Genomic DNA, 20,884 nt, shown 5'->3' on the forward strand with positions numbered 1-20,884 from the left:
GCAGCTGCTCACAACATCTAAGTATTGACACTCTTGTGTGGTTATGCAGCAAGAGCTTTGACTTCATTCCAAGCTGCAGACAAGCAGGCAGGACGTAGTGGTGGATCCATAATGGGTATCTGAGGCTTGAGAATCCTGTCGGGAAGTTCTGTTTTGAAAGCTGCAACTCAAAGGTCCTTAGCAAAACATTTAAAAGTATCTTAGATTAAAAACTGCCCATGTGTGATCTTATGGCTTTAGTAACAACTTCATTAGTCTTCAGCTCTGTCTTATGTAAAATCCCAGAAGGTTCTTTAGTAGTTGTAAGCAGCACATCAGTACATTTTAATTCTTAATGCTCAGAAGTGCCGATACTTCACACACTGCTAACACATCATTGGCAAGCTGCCTTCCTACCTCAAATTCTTCTGTCGCTGGATTATGCTCCCATGTACTCACTGTTGGTTTTGAACTCAGTCTGCAAGGATATTTTGGCTGTTTTATGATAAACTTTCACTCAGCAGTCGAGTGCTGGGTAGCAGCAGGTCGTAAGGCAGTGTCAGATCGTTTAAGTCACAAGACCTGGACTACAAAGTGAAATCCACAGATATATACAATGTTCCAAGCAAATGTGAAATATTATTTCAAGCCATAATTTAGACAGTTGTATGGCTCTGAAAGCTAGAACACTTCTGCCAGAACTAAATGTCAAGTGCAAACCTAAACTTTGAAATGCTCTGTAGAGAGGAAGGGGATCTATATATGCAGTAGTATGAGTCCTCTTCTTTGAGCTCTAGTCATCTTGACTTTGTACTCTCAGCTGCTGTCTGAAGACAGGACTTCCATGGTATTTCTCAGCCAAAATCTGGTGAGATTGCCGATGTTGTCTGAATGCTGGAGTTGGTAGTTTTCAATTCAGTGTTTGCACATAAGGAAAAGGCTGCAAACCTTCTGCAGTGCCTATGTTCAGCCAGTAGACATGGCTTTATTGGCTATTGTAGTATGCTGTTTTTGTAAATGCTCCCGTTGAAAACAAAACTAGTGCCATTAACGAAGGAGCAGGGGAAAACACATTTTGTACCAGTCTGTTGGAGCTGAATTTTCTTTAGTCATGAACTGTATGAATTCTTAGTGGATGCCCTTACACTGCAAAAGGGGTAAGTGATTGGCAGTAACTGAACAGTCCCTTTTGATTTCAAGCTTGGTTCAGTTTGATAATGCTGTATGTGTGTTTCAGTTAATGGTTTGTAGCTCCAGGGCAGCCTTATCTGACTGTCTGAAACAGAAAGTTAATAAAACCGACTGGCTGCCTCAGAGAGTCTTGACTGTGAAGCTGGAGAGCTGTGATGTGGGAGTCAATGACAAGACCTAAAGGAAAGTTTAACTCTGACATCTTTTGTGCCTGCAGACCCCGACCGCATTATTGAGAAGGCTTCCCACTCTGGCATGATCAATCCCAGCCGCCAGTGGCAGACTCTCAAACACAACGCGGGAGTTGCGCACTTTGAGTACCAGATCCGCGTGACGTGTGCAGAACATTACTATGGCTTCGGCTGCAACAAGTTCTGCCGACCCAGAGATGACTTCTTCACACACCACACCTGCGACCAGAATGGCAACAAGACCTGCTTGGAAGGCTGGATGGGACCAGAGTGCAACAAAGGTTTGTGACAAATGCTCAACCTGCAGACCAGTGGGACTGGGAGGGATTTGAGGGCGGCCTATCCAGGTTGCATTCAGGGGTCAGATAGTGCAGACAGGGGGCTGAGGACTGATGGGACAGTGACCAGCTCTTTACAGTAAGAGCTGGGGGCAGGAGACAGACGAGTAGTTTCTGCCTTGCCTTAAAGTCTTGGAGAGAGTACTGGGCACTTAGCAGATGTGTTCTTTCTCTGATTATCCACATCTTTGCCCTTGGGAAGAAAACCCAGCCCACTGACTTCAATGGGAGTTCTGCTGCTGACTTCAAAAAGGATTTCCCCTTTGGTGCAGAACTTCAAGACAAGCAGGAAGGCGAGACTTGTTTTAGAGCTGACCTGGCAAGTGCAAAGCTTTGGTGTTTGAAAAGTCCCAGGCTTGTTTGTTCCACCTGAGATCATGTTCAACATGTTTACTAGCAAATGGCTCCTACCTAGGTAATTGGGGAAGGAGAAACCAGGACTCAGGAACGGACTATCAACCTGTCTCAATGACTGAGTTTACCTGCAATTTGAATTGTTGCTCATCTTGATATCCTATCTGTTCAGATAGTTTAGCCAAAACTAAATCCAGAGTAGTTAAAAGCTGCTTTGAATTAGGTGTAAAGCCAGGGAGAGTGGCCCAGATCACCTGCAAAAGACAGAGAAAGGAAGCCTGTAGACTCCAAGTGACCTGAGCTCTGCAAGGCACGATGGTTTCTCCCACATGAAAACAGCTCTTTGAACAGCTCTAGGAACGATTCCTCTGCAAAGTCAGAGGAACAGATTTCCTATAGAAAGGAAAAGCTGATAGATTTCCTATCCCCGGGAAACACCTACATTGATTGTCCTTCCAGTAGACTTGATAGGAGATACTGGTTAAAACCTTGGATTCAGCAGGATTACAGTGCTGGTTAGAGATTAAAATGTTCCCACGAGTGTGAAGGCACCAGAAGTGAGCAGTGTGCTGATACTCTCCTTTTTTGTTGTTTTAACAGCTATTTGTCGTCAGGGATGTAGCCCCAAGCATGGTTCTTGCACAATTCCAGGAGAGTGCAGGTAAATGCTTCCTATCCCTCCTTGCTTTCCCCCCACCCCTCCCCAACTAATTAAATAAGTGATGCTAAATAAAATAGGACTGGTGAGGGAGGGCGTTTTGGATGTTGTGGGTTTAAGCAAGACACATTATTCATGCTGACTTGCCCAGAATAAGGGGGGGGGGGGGCAGTCTTAATGCACTGATAATTTTAAGAAGCTTTGGGTTTGTGAAGTGGTGGCACTGAGGGAGAGAGGGCTATGGGATAAATCGTGTGAATGCTGCCTAATGAGCACTAACTAATTGTTTCTGCACAAATAGTGCAAATGTTTGGTGACTATGTTTTTTCCAGAAGCCTGATTAATAGGTTTTCTTCAATTCCAAGCTTGCAGTAAAGTGTGGCTTTTCTGTCTTCTTCTCCCTTTAAGTGTTACCCCCTTCTTCCCTCCCACCCCCTGGTTTCTTCCATCAGTAGGCAAAAGTCAAGCATTCTTTAGAATGGGATTAGTTAAATCTCTGGGTTCCTTTCCCATTGTAAGCCTGGCTCCGAGTGCTGAGAGGTTAATGGCTGGGATGAAATCTTGTCAGTGGGCTCTGATGAATGCCAAATTTTGTTGCTGTGCTTTGAAGTCCCTTCTGTCCTGGCAAGGAGACAATGGAAAGCAGATTTTATCCATAACCCAACAATTAAATATCTGGAATGCCTTAAAAAATGCAGCACATATTTACAGCACAGGAAAGTCTTGTCCCTTACCCTTAGAGTGGTAGTAGATATTAAACGTGGGTATTCTTTATCAACAGACAGGTTCCAAGTTGCTGCATGTAACCCTTTATCATTTCTGTTTACAACTGAGAGCTTCTGAGGTTACAAAAATGTTCATATTGATCCTGTGTAGGAAGGGTTAAAAGTGAATTTTGGGTATTCCTGAATAAGACTCAGAAGTTTGAAGGAATAGAAGGTAATTTTTCTTACTAACAAGCATATTGGTGGATCCTCTGTTGCTGGAAACCTTTGCATGAAGTGGACTAGAGTTCCAACAGGAACTGAATCTGGAGTGTCTGACAGACTATTCTATTAGAATTCAGCCTAAACAGCCATAGGGACTCATTCATTTTTTCTGCTTCTGTAATTCATGCTTCAAAACAAAACAAAACAAAAAAATTACCAAGGAACCGTCTGAAAGTGAGGTAGGAAGTAATCTCTCATCCTCACAGAACCGTGGCAAAGTGAAAGTCCAGCCAGGGAATGGACTGTTGTCACTTGTCCTGCGATTTTAATGTTCAACAGCACTGATATAAACTGGTTAACCCCCAGAGAACCAAATCTAAATCTTTTTTAATTAAAAAAAAAGCCTAACAAGCAGTAGGAAGTATGGGGGGGCCAGATGGTGAGAGGAACATATCAGTCAGGGCTACCAGTGATTTGTGCTGCTGTCATCAGAATAAACATGCCTTGTAGGGGTTGCTGTCTCCTAGTCAGAACAACAGGCTTTGTTTCCAGATTTTTTTTCTTCCCTTTCTCTTTCTAAGTCTGTTGCCTCCCACTCACTGCCCAGACATGCACTAGTGCTCTTATTTACTTAAGGTGCAACTTTCCCACACTTGATTTGCATAGTCTTGAAACAATGCTGTCCTTCTGGTGCTTTCAGATAACTTCTGCTTGCCAAGTTAGACCACTATCTTTAAAGTGAACACAGAAACAAGATTTTATTTTCTTTTAAGTTTTGATGAGTCATATAGCTTGTATGCTACAAATGCAACAGGGTTTAAAAATAACATCTGAGCAGAATCTGCTCTCTGTTCTGGTACAACAGACAACTTTCAAACGTTCTTAAAATATCCTTTTCCCTTTTGCTGCCAGTCACTTTCTTCAATGCAGGCCAGCCAACTAAACATTTTTTTACTCATGAATCACTATACAAGGAAAGTTAACTTTAAATTTCTCATGAGAAACTGCTGTATGCATGTTATTAAACACAAGTTATTACTGTGAATCTTTCTCTGGAATTGATATGCCATTTTTTCTTTCCCTAAATGCCCATAGCCTTATCCAATTTTGTTTGTTATGTTTTGAAGTGATGTTTGAAGTAGTACCTTTGGCTGTAAAGCTCTTGATTTTTTTTCCTGTGTGGTGTGGGGCTTTTTAATGATTTTGCTTTCTTTACACTTGTCCTAAAGAAAACAAAACCCACAACCACTTTGATTTGATGGGAGTAAAATCAATCCTGAATTTGGATACCTGCTTTTGCAGGTGAGGTCCCTTAGTTTGGACTGCATGCAAGCTCACAGGCAAGTTGCTTTGACTGCAATACAAATTAAAAGGGTCTGGTCCTAAATTTTGATCTTTGTGCATTGTCATTATATGTCCTGTACAGAAGGATTTTCCAAGAGCTACTTGAGGGAGGTTGTTTTGCCTTCTCTGGGTTTTTTTCATGTTCTATGCCCTGACTGGCTTTTTTTAACGCACACACTAATAAGAATTTCCCATTGACTTTGAAAAGGCTGCTATTTTGATAGCTATTAAAGAAAAAAAGTTAATTAGGATGCAGTTTGTCACCTGAGATTTTTAGAAGGGAAGTCAGACTTACCACTGGCTGTGTGTGATTATCCATTGGATAGATCCTTCTGGCTTTTTCCCATGAGAAGAAATTGCCAGCAGAAGAATAGTGGGGGGTTTTACAAATAGAAAGCTTAGCTGACTTCTGTAGAGCTGAGGTTTGTTTTCATAATTTAGTGACAGCTTAGTGCTTAATTGCTGCTGATCAATTACTCTCAGGACCTGTTAATGAAATACAGTACCTCAAAAAACCCTTGCTTTTAATTTTCAACTTGTTTTGCTTGTTCCTATCTATAGATCCACTTTAATCTGAAGGATCCTTCATCTGTCTTGCTAGTGAGAACTAAATGAAAACCAAAATAAGCTTTCCCTTAAGGGGGCTTTACTTGAAAAGAACATCTTCCTTTTAAGTAGGGAATTCAGGTAGCTCATTGATGGTGACAATAAAGAATTCAAATAGTACTAAATTCTTCAGACATCAGTGTTTCTCAGAATTGGACATGATTTAGTTGTTCCCTGAAAAGAGGTTATTAGCATAAATCAAACTCAGAAGCACACCGACAGCTGATCTTTGAACACGTGTAAAATCCTGCTGTGCTGCTTTCTTCCATCCCTGACTGTGGCCCAGTCCGTACTGGCTCTGTATGTCTCTCTCCATTCAGAATAAGGGTGGCTTCTGAGAGGGCAGGGAACTCTCCATGTTTTGCCACTGCCTTGCCAAGGGCTCAGAGTTGCTGGTTATGTTTTGTTTGTCTTCCTGCAAACACAGCATAGCTGAAACGCCTGGAACCTTGTATTCATGAGGATCTCTGGATAACTATTGTTTCCACTGACTTTTTCTTCCCCCCTCAATTTATAAAGCGCCCTGTCAAAGTCCAGAGATTGATTTGTAGTGCACACCCACCCTCTCTGCCACATTTATATGAGGCTCCAAAAGAGTGTTATTGTGCTAAATGGCCTCATGCTGGTTTTCTCAGAACAGTTATTCTTTTGTCAGGAGGCTGGCTACAGAGACCTTGGCAAAACTACCAAAATGTTTGTTTACAAGAAACCATCAAACAATCCTTGAATAGCTTCTCCCCTCCCCTCATCCTGCCCTTCTCCCCCACTTCCCAACCTTTCTTCAAGCTTTGGCGTTGCACACTCATATCTACATACAGCAACTGCGATGGGTTTGGGTTTGTTTCCCTGTTCTGATTTTTTTTTTTTCCTTTTTTTCCTCTTTAACTGAAGGTGTCAGTATGGATGGCAAGGCCAGTACTGTGATAAGTGCATTCCACACCCGGGATGTGTCCATGGCACTTGCATTGAACCATGGCAGTGCCTCTGTGAAACCAACTGGGGTGGTCAGCTCTGTGACAAAGGTATGCTAATCCCAGAGGGCCGTGTCACACTGGGATGTCAGCGCTGGCGGGGAGTGCACACGGGGCTCAGCAAGCTGCCGAAACGTGCTGGCAGTGTGCTGGCCCTCAGCTGCCTGCCCTTGTCCCCACTGCTATGCCAGCATGGTTAGCATCTCTCCTTAGCTTGTCCCTGTCCTGTCCCACTCCTCTCTGGGCATACATTCTGTAAAGGCTCTGTAAAGCAGAACAAAGCACGTGGTGATGTTCCTGTAACTTTCCAGCCTGTCTTTAATGCTCCTCCCCTCTTGCAGATCTGAACTACTGTGGAACTCACCCACCCTGCTTGAATGGTGGTACCTGCAGCAACACTGGCCCTGACAAATACCAGTGTTCCTGCCCTGAGGGCTACTCAGGACAGAACTGTGAAATTGGTAAGTGTTGGATGGAGCTGCTGCCTGACAGTTAATTCTTGCCAGCTTTTGGTGGCTAGTTTTGGATGCACATTATGAGATGGAAGAAAACTCAATTTGTAGTGTACCCAGTCAGGGCTGGGTACAAACATGCAGCCTTTCCTATTCTCATGCTTTATCATGGACGTTTGGTGTCTCTGAACATCAGCCTTCTGCTCACTGGGGAGGTCACTGCGAGCCACCCTATCTGGCCATGGCTCCAGCAGGTGCCAGTCAGTGTGCTGGTGAGCTTAACGTGGAACAAGACTTTCTGCAAGCTAGGAAATTCCTGGTTCTTGCAGGAGCACAGTGCAGCAACAGTGCTGATGGTGTGTCCAGAGCAGAAGCATGTGGAGGGAGCAGGGGTGGCTTGTGGTGGCATTGCTGTAGCCTCTGCCCTGATGTCCTTCTGTCCCTGTGCAGCGGAGCACGCCTGCCTCTCCGACCCTTGTCACAACGGGGGAAGCTGCCTGGAGACATCCACGGGATTCGAATGTGTGTGTGCTCCTGGCTGGGCTGGACCAACTTGCACTGATAGTGAGACCTTTTCAGTGTTTATTAAAAATGTGCCATTTTGCTGGTTTTGATCAGTCTTTCCAATCCCTCATAACCTTACAGGGCAGACTACTTAACCTTTCCCAGTCTGAGCATTGCTTCCCAGCAGCCATTTACACCCCTGTTCACTCTCTTCCCCTTGTTAAAAATGCTGTTTTGAGGGACTTGCTGGAGCCAAATAGGACTTCCACTTGCAAAAAGGCCACAGGGCCTTTTTTCCCCAGTGCTTTGAACCCCCTTTTCACATTACTCCTCTCTTTAAATGAGGCTTTTGCTGCTATGAAAGATAACCTGTAAATTCCAAGTAGAAGTCCTGTTGTTGTTCTTCTGTTCCTCAGGGAAAACCTGAGTAGCAGCAACCATTTGTCAGACTTGTCAGTTACTGCCACTGCCAATCTGGTACTGGAGCTAAGCCTCTCCTTATTCTGCATTACAGATATTGATGATTGTTCTCCAAATCCCTGTGGTCACGGAGGAACTTGCCAAGATCTAGTTGATGGATTTAAGTGTATTTGCCCACCTCAGTGGACTGGCAAAACGTGCCAGCTAGGTAAGAACTGCTTTCTCTTCATCCAGTGTTGTTCCAGGGCTGAAAAAGATAAATGCAAAAGGGATTGTGGTCCTGCATTACTCACAGTCACGTTTCTGAAGCCTGTGGATGTATTTTGGCACATAGAAGACATTCAGTGTCTCTTTGCAGGACTGAGGTCTAGTACAGTGTCCAAGAGCAGTGTGGCTTCCATCACCTTGCTTCTGCCTGCTGGCACTTGAAGGAAATAGTTAACCAGAGGCATCCTTCAAACCAGAACTGCCCTGAAGTGGGGAGGCTGCCTGTTGTACCTCCCGGTCCCGCCCCCACATGTGCTTCTTTCCCTTAACCCTGTGAGAAAGTTGCTGTATCTTCTCAACCATATCAACTCCTCCAGACCCAGGAGCTCACAGCTGGGTTCCAAAATGGGGATGATTTCACTGAGAGCGAGCTGGCTGCATTCTTTACACAACACACTCATCCCAATGACCAGGCTGCAGCATTCCTCTTTCAGAATGCTCAGCTCAGATACGTGTGTGGGGGCAAGTTGCTCGTAATGAGTGGCTGGGTAATTGTGAAATAATTAGCGTAGCCTGTATGTTCTAATTGCAGAGAACCTGAAAGAGCCTTCAGAGGCTGATGATTGACTTCTGTTCCTTCAAGTCACGTTAATCCCGGCTGTACGCTGCAAGTTCCTCTTAGCTCTGGAGGAACTGCTGGTTATTGCTGGGGCGTGAGCTTCTCCCTTCCCCCCTGAATGCTCCCCTTGGTTTTCCAGATGCCAATGAATGTGAGGGCAAGCCCTGTGTCAATGCCAACTCTTGCAGGAACCTGATTGGCAGCTACTACTGTGACTGCATTACTGGCTGGTCTGGCCACAACTGTGATATAAGTAAGTGTCCATACTCTTGGGTTTGTTAAAGGCCAGTTCTTTGGGCATATGTGTGTGTGCCCCTGAGTTCTGAGCTCAATTTAAACACTGGGCAGAGCCCCAGCAGTTGATGTTTTTAGAAAGGGAGTAGTTGGTGCAGAATGAAAATACACAATTTTATCAAAGTCATTAGCCTGTACCATAGCTATATTCTGATAAAGGGACTAAAACAATGATGTGAAGTTTTGCTGCCTCTCCTAGAAGTATCACAAAAGGTTTCCCACCCATTATAATAACCTTATCTCAAGGAAGGCATGCAGGAAACTTGACAAAAAGTTTATCTAGCTGCAGTTTTAGAGAGACCTGAACTCTCTATCTAGTGTAAATATATTTTTGCCTTCTAACCATGCTAATTTTATTGCAGATATTAACGACTGTCGTGGACAATGTCAGAATGGAGGATCCTGTCGGGTAAGTCGTTCTTGTTTTACTTTGGTTTCCCCAAGACTTGCAATAATAACTAAAACATTTGAGTTGAAGCACAAAAAGTTTGGAAAATAGCAAATAGCTGGTACAAATGGTCATGTCTAAGTTGGGGGAGGGCCTATGTCATGCTACAGCATGTTGAGATATGTCTGTAGAACAGTAATGGCAAAAAAAATATAACTTCAGTAAATGACTCATTTTCACTGCCAGTGTCGCCAGTGAACGAGCTGGTGGTTGTGCAAACTACCTACTGGAACTGTAGGCACTACCCTTCAACCTGTGGATTAATGTATCCTGCCTGGAAATTAAGAATGTAAACTGGGACTGGGTGGTCTGTGTGTGTATTTGTTTTTTCCCCTCTAAATATTTTGAACATAATAAGATGGTATTTTTTTAACTTTTTAAAAATTTTTTTTCTTAATAAGAATATATCAAGGGAGGAACAACGTTAACTCTGAAACTTTTTTTTGTTCTTTCCCAGGACTTGGTTAATGGTTATCGGTGTATCTGTTCACCTGGCTATGCAGGAGATCACTGTGAGAAAGACATCAATGAATGTGCAAGTAACCCTTGCATGAATGGGGGTCACTGCCAGGATGAAATCAATGGATTCCAATGTCTGTGTCCCGCTGGTTTCTCAGGAAACCTCTGTCAGGTAAGAAGGCTGGGTGAAAGGCAGGCCCTCAGCCAGTGCCGTTTGTTCCGACGCTCCGGATCTGAGCACGGAATGCCTTGCATCCATTGAAGCATAGTATAAAGTTGTACTTGATATCGCTGCCAATCTGCCAAGAAAGTGCTTGATTAATGTATATTGTGGGGAGGGGTGGGAAGAAACCAACAAACCCCTGACAGGCTGGGGAGGATTCTCTTTGTTAGGCAGACTGCAGAGTTTGCACGTCAGGCTTTGTGGAGCTCTCACTATTAACTTTGGCAGTTCAGTATCGAGAGTTGTCTGCCAGAATAGTGGTGAGCGGGACTAAACTCTGTGTGCTATGAATGATTCTTTGAGGCAGCAGATAAAAAGGTCGGATTCCACAATGTCAGCCTGTCGTGGTGAGGGAAAGCCATGATAAACCTCTTTCACTCAGCTTTCCCTCACTCCCTTCCCCCCCTTCCCATTTCCCTTCCCTCTCTGTGCACTACTTACAGCTGGACATAGATTATTGTGAGCCAAATCCGTGCCAGAACGGTGCCCAGTGCTTCAATCTTGCCATGGACTATTTCTGTAACTGCCCCGAGGATTATGAAGGGAAGAACTGCTCCCACCTGAAGGATCACTGCCGCACCACTCCATGTGAAGGTTCGTGTTCCCTTGCGGGTAAAGGGCAATGTCTGGCAATAATTCTGCCCCGGCGTCACTGGAGCCCTAACACAGCTCCAGCAGGGGAGTCACTGGAATAGCTCTGCTATAAAGAGGCTGAATTTTGCCCTCTGCCTTAGGCCTCTCTCTGTGTGAAAAGATGTGTGATATTTTAAGTATCAGCTCTTGAAAGACAGCATTATGTCATTGTGGACAGAAAGCACAGGTAGCAAATAGCCTGATGCATTTATTCCAGGCCATGGATGTGTTCCAGTAATCATCAGATAAGATGCTGTGATTATTTTATGTGCAGTTGGCAGAGTCCAATGTTATTTTAAAGCAGCAAACATATTTGTAGTCATATGTTTATGGTTTTGCTCAATGATCTTAAAGGTCTTTTCCAACCTAAATGATTCAATGGCACGAGTGTCTTCTAAACATCCATGGCTGGAAGTGAAAGTGTTGCTCTTGAGGAATTGGGTTCCATGGGTAATTCTCATGCTGGTCTCTGCTTTTCTGCAGTAATTGACAGCTGCACGGTGGCAGTGGCTTCCAACAGCACACCTGAAGGGGTTCGCTACATCTCTTCCAATGTTTGTGGTCCTCACGGGAAGTGCAAGAGCCAAGCGGGTGGAAAATTCACCTGTGAATGCAACAAAGGATTCACTGGCACCTACTGTCATGAGAGTAAGAGCAAAAAAGAGAATGTATGTTACTGTCCCCCACTCTTACTGGGAAAAGATTCCATCCTTCCCTCCCAGACCTCTTTAAGGTTTCTTCATTGTGACTTAGTGAACCTTGGAACTGCTGTAAGTTTTCAGATCACTCTTGGGCAAGGCAGAGTGGAAGGCCTTGGGGAAGGTTCACAGCAATGACCCATCTGGCCTTGAATTGTATGTTGTTAAAAACCTTATGTGTACAAGGTCTGAGGGAGTTAATAGCAGGGTTTAACGTGGATCTTAGGGACTCCTGAATTTTATTTTTTTTTAATAATGACAGGTTCATCACCTTGTGCAGTTTTTTACCCATTTGTCATCTTGCTTGTAACCCTTCCTTTCCAAAGGGTATTATTAAAAATGGAAGTAGCACCAAAACAGTGTGCAGTAAGATAATGACTCCTAGTAGCTGTACTTTTAGTTTGACTTTTTTTCCCCTCTTTTTTTAATCCTCTTCTTTCTTCCCAACTGTTGCAGATATCAATGACTGTGAAAGCAACCCCTGTAAAAATGGTGGCACTTGCATTGATGGCATCAACTCCTACAAATGTATTTGTAGTGATGGATGGGAAGGAACATATTGTGAAACAAGTAAGTTATCCATCCTTCAGCACATATAAAGATCTCTTGGGAAAACATTGGGAAAGAATGGCTGGTACTGTCTTAAGATAACAGTGACCTATGTCAATAAACTCTGCTTCAAAGGCCATGGAGGACCAGGTCCTCCTACCAAGTCCCAATCTTTTGTATTGAAACTAAGCCCAAGTTACAAAGTTGGACTGGGTTTAGAACCTGGCTCTCTCACTGTTGAGTTTTCTGCTCTATCCTTTGGAGAATTCCAGGAAGAAAACCTTTGTATCAGTAGATGCCACTTTATGGCCTGTCTGCATATCATACTTGCATTTTGTCAATCTCAGGAACAGAAGAAGAGTTGAGAGCTCTGCTCCCTTCCCCTTTCTAACACGGTAGTTTATGTAATAGGCCTTTTCACTGCTTTTTTTACTGAAACAAGATTACAAACAAAATGAAAACAAATTGGAGGACTGGGGTGAAAGAGTCTTCTTCTATGTGACAGTGCTTAAAACTTTAAAATACTGACTTTAAGTATTTATTCCACAATTGAAACACAGGCCAGAATTAGGAATGGGTTATGCTCCTTTCAAGCATTGTGTTTGTCAGTTCTGTAAACATCGCTGAGCTTGTTTTCTCTCCTTAACATATCCAGATATTAATGACTGCAGTAAAAACCCTTGCCAGAATGGAGGAACTTGCCGAGACTTGGTCAACGACTTCTTCTGTGAATGTAAAAACGGATGGAAAGGAAAAACTTGCCACTCCCGTAAGTTCAGCATTTCCAAAACATAACAGACATGCTCTAATAGGCTGCTTGAACTCATTGCCCTAAGGGAGCACCAGCATTAAGGATAGTTTGGGTTTTCCACAGGTGACAGCCAGTGTGATGAGGCAACGTGCAACAACGGGGGGACGTGCTGTGACGAGGGGGACACTTTCAAGTGTATGTGTCCTGCAGGATGGGAAGGAGCCACTTGTAACATAGGTAAATAGCCTGCACAATCACCAGGAAGCAGATGCAGTGCTGCAGCTCTGACTTCAGCTGTTCCTCTTGGCTCAGGCTTGACGGCTTTCTAACAACTGAGCGGCAAATGTTGTTTGTGTTACAGCGAGGAACAGCAGCTGCCTGCCAAACCCCTGTCACAACGGTGGTACCTGTGTAGTCAGCGGGGACTCCTTCACTTGTGTCTGCAAGGAGGGCTGGGAAGGACCCACATGCACCCAGAGTAAGTCAGCTCTGCTTGAACTCTTCCAGAGTGTTGCATGATGTGAACATGAGCTCATCCTGTCGCCCTTGGAGTCAAGATTGAATCCAGAAGGGAAAGCTTGTTTGATGTAGGCTTTAGCATCACCTGAATCTTTGTTTTTAATGACTTTATGTGATACAGCCTTGACCTGGGCATGAGAAAGTTGCAAATGAGCTAAGTGGAGACAGATGTTGTCTTGTTTTCTTCTGCATTCTTTTTCTACAAGCAGCTCTGTCTGCTTCCACTTTTTTTACCCCCCCCCCCCCCCGTTAGATTCTTTACAAGGATCTCTTCCTGCGTACATGTGTTCCACAATGTAGTTAACAAATTTTGTGGTACAAGCCTGGAATCAATTTAGTAGAGAATTTCAGCATATTTTTGTTAAAGTTGAGCTAAGTATAACTTGGGCATTAGGGGAAGTTTGATCATTCTTTACTGCCAGTAGAGCTGTATTAGCCAAAGTCTACATGTTTAATGCTGTCTGTCTTTGCTTTACAGACACAAATGACTGCAGTCCTCATCCTTGGTAAGTTTGCTATGTTTATTATTTGCTTTTTTAATTGCTTTAGAATTCTGGGTTCCTTTTATCTGTAGCAGTTTGTAATGCCTGTGATAATTCTCCACAGTTACAACAGTGGCACTTGTGTGGATGGAGAGAACTGGTACCGCTGTGAGTGTGCTCCAGGCTTCGCCGGGCCTGACTGCAGGATCAGTGAGTGTTCAGATGGCTCTCTGCCTCAGTTTTTGTCTCGCTTGAATCTCGTTGCAAGACAATCAATTAAGTTAAGTAGTAGATCAGATGAGTGATAGGTGTCTTGTGTCTTCTCTATCCATAACTGGATCTGTAGCAGATTTGGAGAAGGCAGGAATCACACTGAAAACAAAAGAAATTTAAAGTCATTCAGCTAGAGCTCTTGGTTCAGCCGAGTGGGTAAAATGCCCTTTGGGACAGCCTTCCCTTGTGTTTGTATGGCCCAGGCTTCTGCTTGAGATGAAAGTGTGCCAGCCAAAAACCTTGTCAATTAATAATCCACCTCCAAGCCCTGAGGTGATGTATGCGCTTCCCTGTAATTTAATAATAATTACAGGTAGGAGGACACTTTTTAAAATAACAGCCATGGAATAGAAGTCCCACAGCAGCAATAGAGCTGGGAAGGGTTTAACATTGACATCAGTTGAAGAATCTAGTGGGGGACAAAACTGGAGCACATCAGAAGGGAGAGGAAGTGTGTCTCTGTAGGAAGGAATGTGTCCTTGCCCTGGAAAGCTCGAGTAGCCACAGGGGTCAGGTTTTGATCTTTGTTAGTGCCACACAGCAGAAACGTCAAAGGACTTTTCTGAGGTTATACTGGTGCTGCAAGCAGGAATCTATGTCCCAGTAGACACTAGAAAATGAACATAAAGTTCCAGTAGGCAATTCTATCCCATGTTTGCTTTTTTCCTGACAAAACAAAAGGATACTATGGAGTAACTGTTCTGTTTCCTCTCCTTCCCATCATAGACATCAATGAATGCCAGTCCTCGCCCTGTGCCTTTGGAGCTACATGTGTAGATGAAATTAATGGGTACCGTTGCATTTGCCCCCCGGGTCGCAGTGGTCCAGGATGCCAAGAAGGTATTCCAGATGCCAGAGCTGATCCTAGCACTTGTAGCAAGATCTGTATAATTGCACATTGATGGGTTTGTGGTTGGATGGGGTTGGTTTTGGGGCGTACTATCTGTTGTTTCTTAAAGCAAGTATCCTTATTGAAGAATCAACTTAGTGGGAAGTTTAGATGAACTTCAAAAAGGCTTTTGTTTCCCATTTTTAGCTTATAATCCTGTTCAATCTCTCTTCAGTTACAGGAAGGCCTTGCATTACCAGTGTTCGAGTCATGCCAGATGGGACTAAGTGGGATGATGACTGCAATACCTGTCAGTGTCTGAATGGAAAAGTCACCTGTTCTAAGGTACAGCTGTGCTGTGGTTTGGCTTACACCATCTTCTGTCCTCTAGCCAGTGGATTCTCACCAGTATTCATCCTCTCCTAGGTCTGGTGTGGCCCTCGGCCTTGTGTCCTGCATGGCAAGGGCCCCAGCGAGTGCCCCACTGGCCACGCCTGTGTCCCTGTGCGGGACGACCACTGCTTCACCCACCCGTGTGCTGCCGTGGGGGAATGCTGGCCCTCCAACCAGCAGCCTGTGAGGACCAAGTGCAACTCAGATTCCTACTACCAGGACAACTGTGCCAACATCACCTTCACCTTTAACAAAGAAATGATGGCCCCGGTAAGTAACAGCAGCTCGCTGGGCTGTGGCACACACAGACTCATTCCCAGAGCATGGAATGATGTTTTCCATAGGGAAAACTGCAGCAAAAGCTGACTCCGCCTCCTTATCAAAGAAAACAAAAAGCAGAGAAGGATTTAATATAGCCTTGCAGCCTAAATGCTTTTTTGACTAGAGAAGAAAAAAAGCTAGGTTGGAGGGAATTCCACCTCCTTTTCTTGAGAACTCTTACTTCAGGGCAAACAAAAAAATCCCAAACAAATCTTATATCTGTGTGTTCGTGTGCATATGTATTTTAAAAAAACCAATGTATTTTTTTGTATCCTCCAGGGCCTTACCACAGAGCATGTTTGCAGTGAACTGAGGAATCTGAATATTCTGAAGAATGTTTCTGTTGAATATTCCATCTATATTACCTGTGAGCCTTCCCACTTGGCAAATAATGAAATCCATGTTGCTATTGTAAGTATTCCTGGAATATTTTAAATGTCTTAGTAGTTAATTGCTTGGTTATGTGTGCAACATGTGGATTTCATAAAAATATTAATTCCTGGCTTTGTTGGCACTTCTTGTGGTTTAGTTTCCATCCTGATACCCTTTAAGAACAGGAAAGGAATTCTGGTTAAATGTGTGTACCTGAAAGCTGCCATGCAGGGGCAACTGTAATAGGGGGAGTAAAACATTTCTCTGTTACACTCTTGCTTTTGGGGGGGGGGGGCGGGTTTGGTCTTTTTAAGGATGAGAACAAGAATTCTGAGTCACTACTTTCTGCCCACAGCAGGCCTTTGATTCTGTTTTGTTATAATATGAACAGCAGCAAGAGCCTTCACTGCCTCTGAAGGTTTATAAATAGCAGGTTCCCCTGTGCATCTGATGTGGTGCTTGGTGTTAATTGTGTGCCTCCTCCTGCAGTCTGCAGAAGACATTGGGGAGGATGAAAACCCCATCAAAGACATCACAGATAAGATCATCGACCTCGTCAGTAAGCGCGACGGGAACAACACCCTCATCGCTGCTGTCGCCGAAGTCAGGGTGCAGCGGCGGCCGGCCAAGAGCAAAACGGGTGAGCTGCTCCTTGGCCCCCAGCTCCTGCCCCTTGCCCTGCCTACAGCACCCCTGCCAAGGGGAAGAGCCTTTCCTCCCTTTGGAGACTTTCAGCAAGTCCCTGTTCATCAGGAACAGTGGGGAGGCTTTGCACCCAAGGTCTTTTTATTGCTAAAAACACTAAAAAACTTTCCAAAGTTTGCCAAACCAGTGGTCTAACCTGGCAAAAGGGCTGCTAGACTTCCATGCTCCTCGTGGAGAAATACGGGAAGTAACAAGGCATAAGAACCGAGATTTCTTTTCTTTTGAGACATCCCAAAGTGTCCCCCGTGGTTTGCAGCAGGACTAACTGTCTCCTGTCTCTTCCAGATTTCCTGGTGCCTTTGCTGAGCTCGGTGCTGACAGTAGCCTGGATCTGTTGCCTGGTCACCGTGTTTTACTGGTGCATCCGAAAGCGCCGAAAGCAGAGCAGCCACACCCACACGGCCTCTGACGACAACACCACCAACAATGTAAGGGAGCAGCTGAACCAGATCAAAAACCCCATTGAGAAACACGGAGCAAATACTGTCCCCATTAAAGACTATGAAAACAAAAACTCTAAAATCGCCAAAATAAGGACACACAACTCTGAGGTGGAGGAGGATGACATGGACAAGCACCAGCAGAAGGCCCGATTTGCCAAGCAGCCAGCCTACACTTTGGTAGACAGAGATGAAAAGCCCCCCAACAGCACCCCTACAAAACACCCAAACTGGACAAATAAACAGGACAACAGAGACTTGGAAAGTGCACAAAGCCTAAATCGGATGGAGTACATTGTATAGCAGATGGTGGGGTGCTGCCATGCAGGGCCTTTGAGTATCATTATAAAGGCACTCAAGAGCTTGTAGTTCTTAAACTGTTGTGTAATATTTGAGTCTAAGGCTATTATTTACTTAGAATCCCTGTGTTAATTTAAGTTTGGACAAGCTGGCTTACACTGGCAATGATAGTTGCTGTGGTTGGCTGGAATACCAATGCTGCATTTCACATCTATGCAAAACTAGTCAAAAGTGCCCTCCTGTAAATTCAGCTGCAGCTGATCCATCATGGAAATGTTCCATAAGGTATTACATAGCCTTATTACTCTTCCTTAGTGTTCATTTTTTTTTTTCTGCCAGATGTTCCGATTTATACGGTTTCTTTAGAATAATACATTTTATTTATATTTATTGAATTTGAATTTTTTGTATATTGGTTTTATGGTGACGTACAACTAGTTCTGTATTTGAAAGTGCCTTTGCAGCTCGGAACCACAGCAATTATCAAAAATAAGTTTATTATTTATTTTTTTATTGTATTTTTGTTGGGGGCGGGTGGGGGGAACTTGTCAGCAGTTGCTGGTAAATGAAGAATTTAAAGAGGAAAATGTGTCAAAAATAGAAGTTTGTATAGATATGTAAATAATTCTTTTTTTATTAATCACTGTGTATATTTGATTTATTAACTTAATAATCAAGAGCCTTAAAATATCATTCCTTTTTATTTATATGTATGTGTTTAGAGTTGAAGGTTTTTGATAGCATTGTAAGCTCGTGGCTTCTCTATTTTGAATTTATTTTCTTGTTACATGTTGCCTATATGCCAAAACTAAGGTGTTCTAAAATAGTTTATTTTTAATAGGATGGGCTTTCATGCCTTGATGCTGGTTTTTGTACAATGTCAAACGTTTGAAACACCTTCCATAGTATCACTTCAAGACTATTTGTAAGTACTGACTGAGGCAGTTTAGAGAATTAGACTAGAAATTTTTTTTGCTGCTTTAGACTTGAAAACCGAGTGACAGGCAGATAATCTGCTAAGAAGCAGTTTAAGGGAACAAAACTGAGCTATTACTTTATGTAGATGAAATGTGAGTGGTTGCATGTAATTAAAAATATCAAATTAGTGTGTGAAGTTGGAAACACAGCAATCTTATTTTGTAAATTCTAATTATTTTTTTCTCACCATGAATATGTAATACTGAACCACTTGTAGATTTGACTTTTTTTGTAATCTACTGCATTTAGGGAGTATTCTAATAAGCTAGTTGTTGAATACTTGAACAGTAGAATGTCCAGTAAGATCACTGTGTAGGTTTGCCATAGATTACACTGCCCGCCTTAACAAGTGAGGAAATCAAAGTGCTATTACGATGTTTAAGATCAAAAGGCTTATAAAGATAGTCATCTCAGTGGTTAACCATTGAGATCATGAAGATACCTTGTATTGTGATATTAGTGTTATATGAAAATGCATCTTTGATGTGTTGTTCCTGGCAATAAATCTTGAAAAGTAATATTTATTAAATTTTTTGTATGAAAACATAAAAGAGCGTGGAGATTATTGAGCTCGGAGGTGCTCCTGGCCAGTCAGTTGTGCAAAAGCCAGGGCAGGTGCTGCTGGAGGTTTCCAGGACCTGCCCCTGCCTTTGGTGGAGTCAGTTTTTTGTTAGATGATTACACGTTCCCCTCTGGCTCCCGGTGGCACTGAGGAGGATTGAAAGCAGCATGTCCCTTGTTCTCACTGCCTCTTGGCCAATGTCCCTCAGTGTTCTGAGAGAGGGTGGTGTGGCTGCACCTGTGCAACGAGTTTACCCTGCACGGGCCAATGAGCTTCCCCCAGATAGGAACCAAATCTAAGTAGCTAGGCAAGATCCAAAGTGCTGACCTGGATGGGAAGGGATCCATAGATGATGCTGATTTCTAACGGGCAAAAAGCGCTTTGTAAAGCATAAAATAAACTCTGAAAGTATTCAACACTATGGCTTTGAATGCTGAACTAATGCTGCCCCTCCCACCTATGTCCAGGGGCTGGCTGGCTCAGAGTCTGCTCTGGTTTTACCATGTTCTGATGAAGCTGCAAAACTGTTCTGCTAAGGGGCTACTGCAAAGCTGAAGGAACAATTAACTGTGTAACAAGTTCATTGAAAAATAGTTAAACCAACCGACTGCAAGGTTAGGCCTTTGCTTCTGTATTTGTTTGTAATAATAAACAGGTATTTTATATACAGATTGCTGCGATATGAATACACTGAATACTAACAAAACCTGAGAGAGAAATATTTTCTTCTGTACTTTTTTTACAGCTGTCAAAAAAAATTGATAAAATCTAATTAGTATTATATTTTTATTTTAAACTTGCTTTAGAAGATTTCCATTGTGGCTACTCTACTTTAGCTGGGTGCTGCTTTTACTCTTCACACTCACACACCACACAGGGCAGGTACTGGAGCCTGTTTAGTTTACTGCCTCCTGAAGGGGAAGTCCAACACCATTGGCTTCAGCTGACCACTTCAATAATTCCTCATCAAACAAATCCCACAAGTATTTATTTCCCTTTGTTCCCTGACTTCTAAATCTGCAATAAAGCAAACAAGTCATGTCCAAAAAGCTACTTAAAGATAATGGAATCTTCTACCTGCCTCTAAAGGGCAAAGCTGGGCTGTTCCCTGACTGTTTTCCTGTACTTTTAATGTTGAATTAACGATCTTCCTGCTGTCTACTGTTCACATGGGTCTCAAATTCAAGGATACAGAAACCAGCCACTTCTTCCAAAGGGCTCAAACATACCTCAATTTGTAGGAATTTTTAAGTGTCTGCCTTCCATTAAGCAAAAAATAATTAAAATAGGGCATTTGCTTTTTCTGGGAACACTTAGTTGTCAGGCTTCTTGAAAACCTACTGAGGCCATTTCGATTTACAGACTTAATCATTTAACAAGGCGTGTATGTAGTGAAAAAGCTGTTTAGGTCTCTGAAGACTCAATGAAAGCAAAACCTGGGTTCCTCAAGCTTCAAAACAGCCTTTCCTGTGCTCTGTTTTGTTACTGCAGAGCTCCTCCACACACACCGTGCTTTTCCCCATTTCCCCATGGATTTTCCTCACTTTGTCACTATCCCATGGTGTTAGAAAATTAGAATCACGCAAGTTGTACAGGGGGCAGTCAGATAATTCTACACAATTGTCAGGATGGTATTTTTAATTAATCCTCCTATCTCAGTGGTAACTCCAGAACTTACACTGGTGACTGTAACACAAGGACAGTCCCTCAAAGCCCAGATCCACCACCAGGCTGGGGGCTGGTCCATGAAGTCGGTTTCCGTTGCCATGAAAATAAATAGAAACATGAAGTTTAGGGCTTCCCTCTTAGAATACCAGAGCACATTTATTTTTGTGGAAATCATGCTTTGCCAGTTCACACTTTTACTACTCAGGGAAGATACATTCTGTTTA

At 43.3% G+C, this 20,884-nt stretch overlaps 1 protein-coding gene across 1 annotated transcript in view; it reads left to right on the forward strand.

The window, feature by feature from the left end:
• The window catches only part of JAG1 (jagged canonical Notch ligand 1), a 35,013-nt gene extending 16,065 nt beyond the window's left edge, over window positions 1-18,948 (forward strand). Inside the window, exons 4-26 of the mRNA XM_053974682.1 lie at window positions 1,388-1,642; window positions 2,654-2,714; window positions 6,482-6,612; window positions 6,903-7,022; window positions 7,464-7,577; window positions 8,032-8,145; window positions 8,903-9,016; window positions 9,420-9,466; window positions 9,963-10,136; window positions 10,631-10,781; window positions 11,304-11,468; window positions 11,975-12,088; window positions 12,723-12,836; window positions 12,942-13,055; window positions 13,180-13,296; window positions 13,816-13,843; window positions 13,944-14,029; window positions 14,819-14,932; window positions 15,157-15,266; window positions 15,348-15,584; window positions 15,915-16,046; window positions 16,497-16,647; window positions 16,998-18,948. Coding sequence (XP_053830657.1) covers window positions 1,388-1,642; window positions 2,654-2,714; window positions 6,482-6,612; window positions 6,903-7,022; window positions 7,464-7,577; window positions 8,032-8,145; window positions 8,903-9,016; window positions 9,420-9,466; window positions 9,963-10,136; window positions 10,631-10,781; window positions 11,304-11,468; window positions 11,975-12,088; window positions 12,723-12,836; window positions 12,942-13,055; window positions 13,180-13,296; window positions 13,816-13,843; window positions 13,944-14,029; window positions 14,819-14,932; window positions 15,157-15,266; window positions 15,348-15,584; window positions 15,915-16,046; window positions 16,497-16,647; window positions 16,998-17,455 — 3,221 coding nt within the window. The 3' untranslated portion in view covers window positions 17,456-18,948. The remainder of the gene's footprint in view (window positions 1-1,387; window positions 1,643-2,653; window positions 2,715-6,481; window positions 6,613-6,902; window positions 7,023-7,463; window positions 7,578-8,031; window positions 8,146-8,902; window positions 9,017-9,419; window positions 9,467-9,962; window positions 10,137-10,630; window positions 10,782-11,303; window positions 11,469-11,974; window positions 12,089-12,722; window positions 12,837-12,941; window positions 13,056-13,179; window positions 13,297-13,815; window positions 13,844-13,943; window positions 14,030-14,818; window positions 14,933-15,156; window positions 15,267-15,347; window positions 15,585-15,914; window positions 16,047-16,496; window positions 16,648-16,997) is intronic.
• Window positions 18,949-20,884: the final 1,936 nt, after the last annotated feature.

Source organism: Vidua macroura, chromosome 3, assembly GCF_024509145.1.
Source record: "Vidua macroura isolate BioBank_ID:100142 chromosome 3, ASM2450914v1, whole genome shotgun sequence".
Taxonomy (NCBI): Eukaryota; Metazoa; Chordata; class Aves; order Passeriformes; family Viduidae; genus Vidua; species Vidua macroura.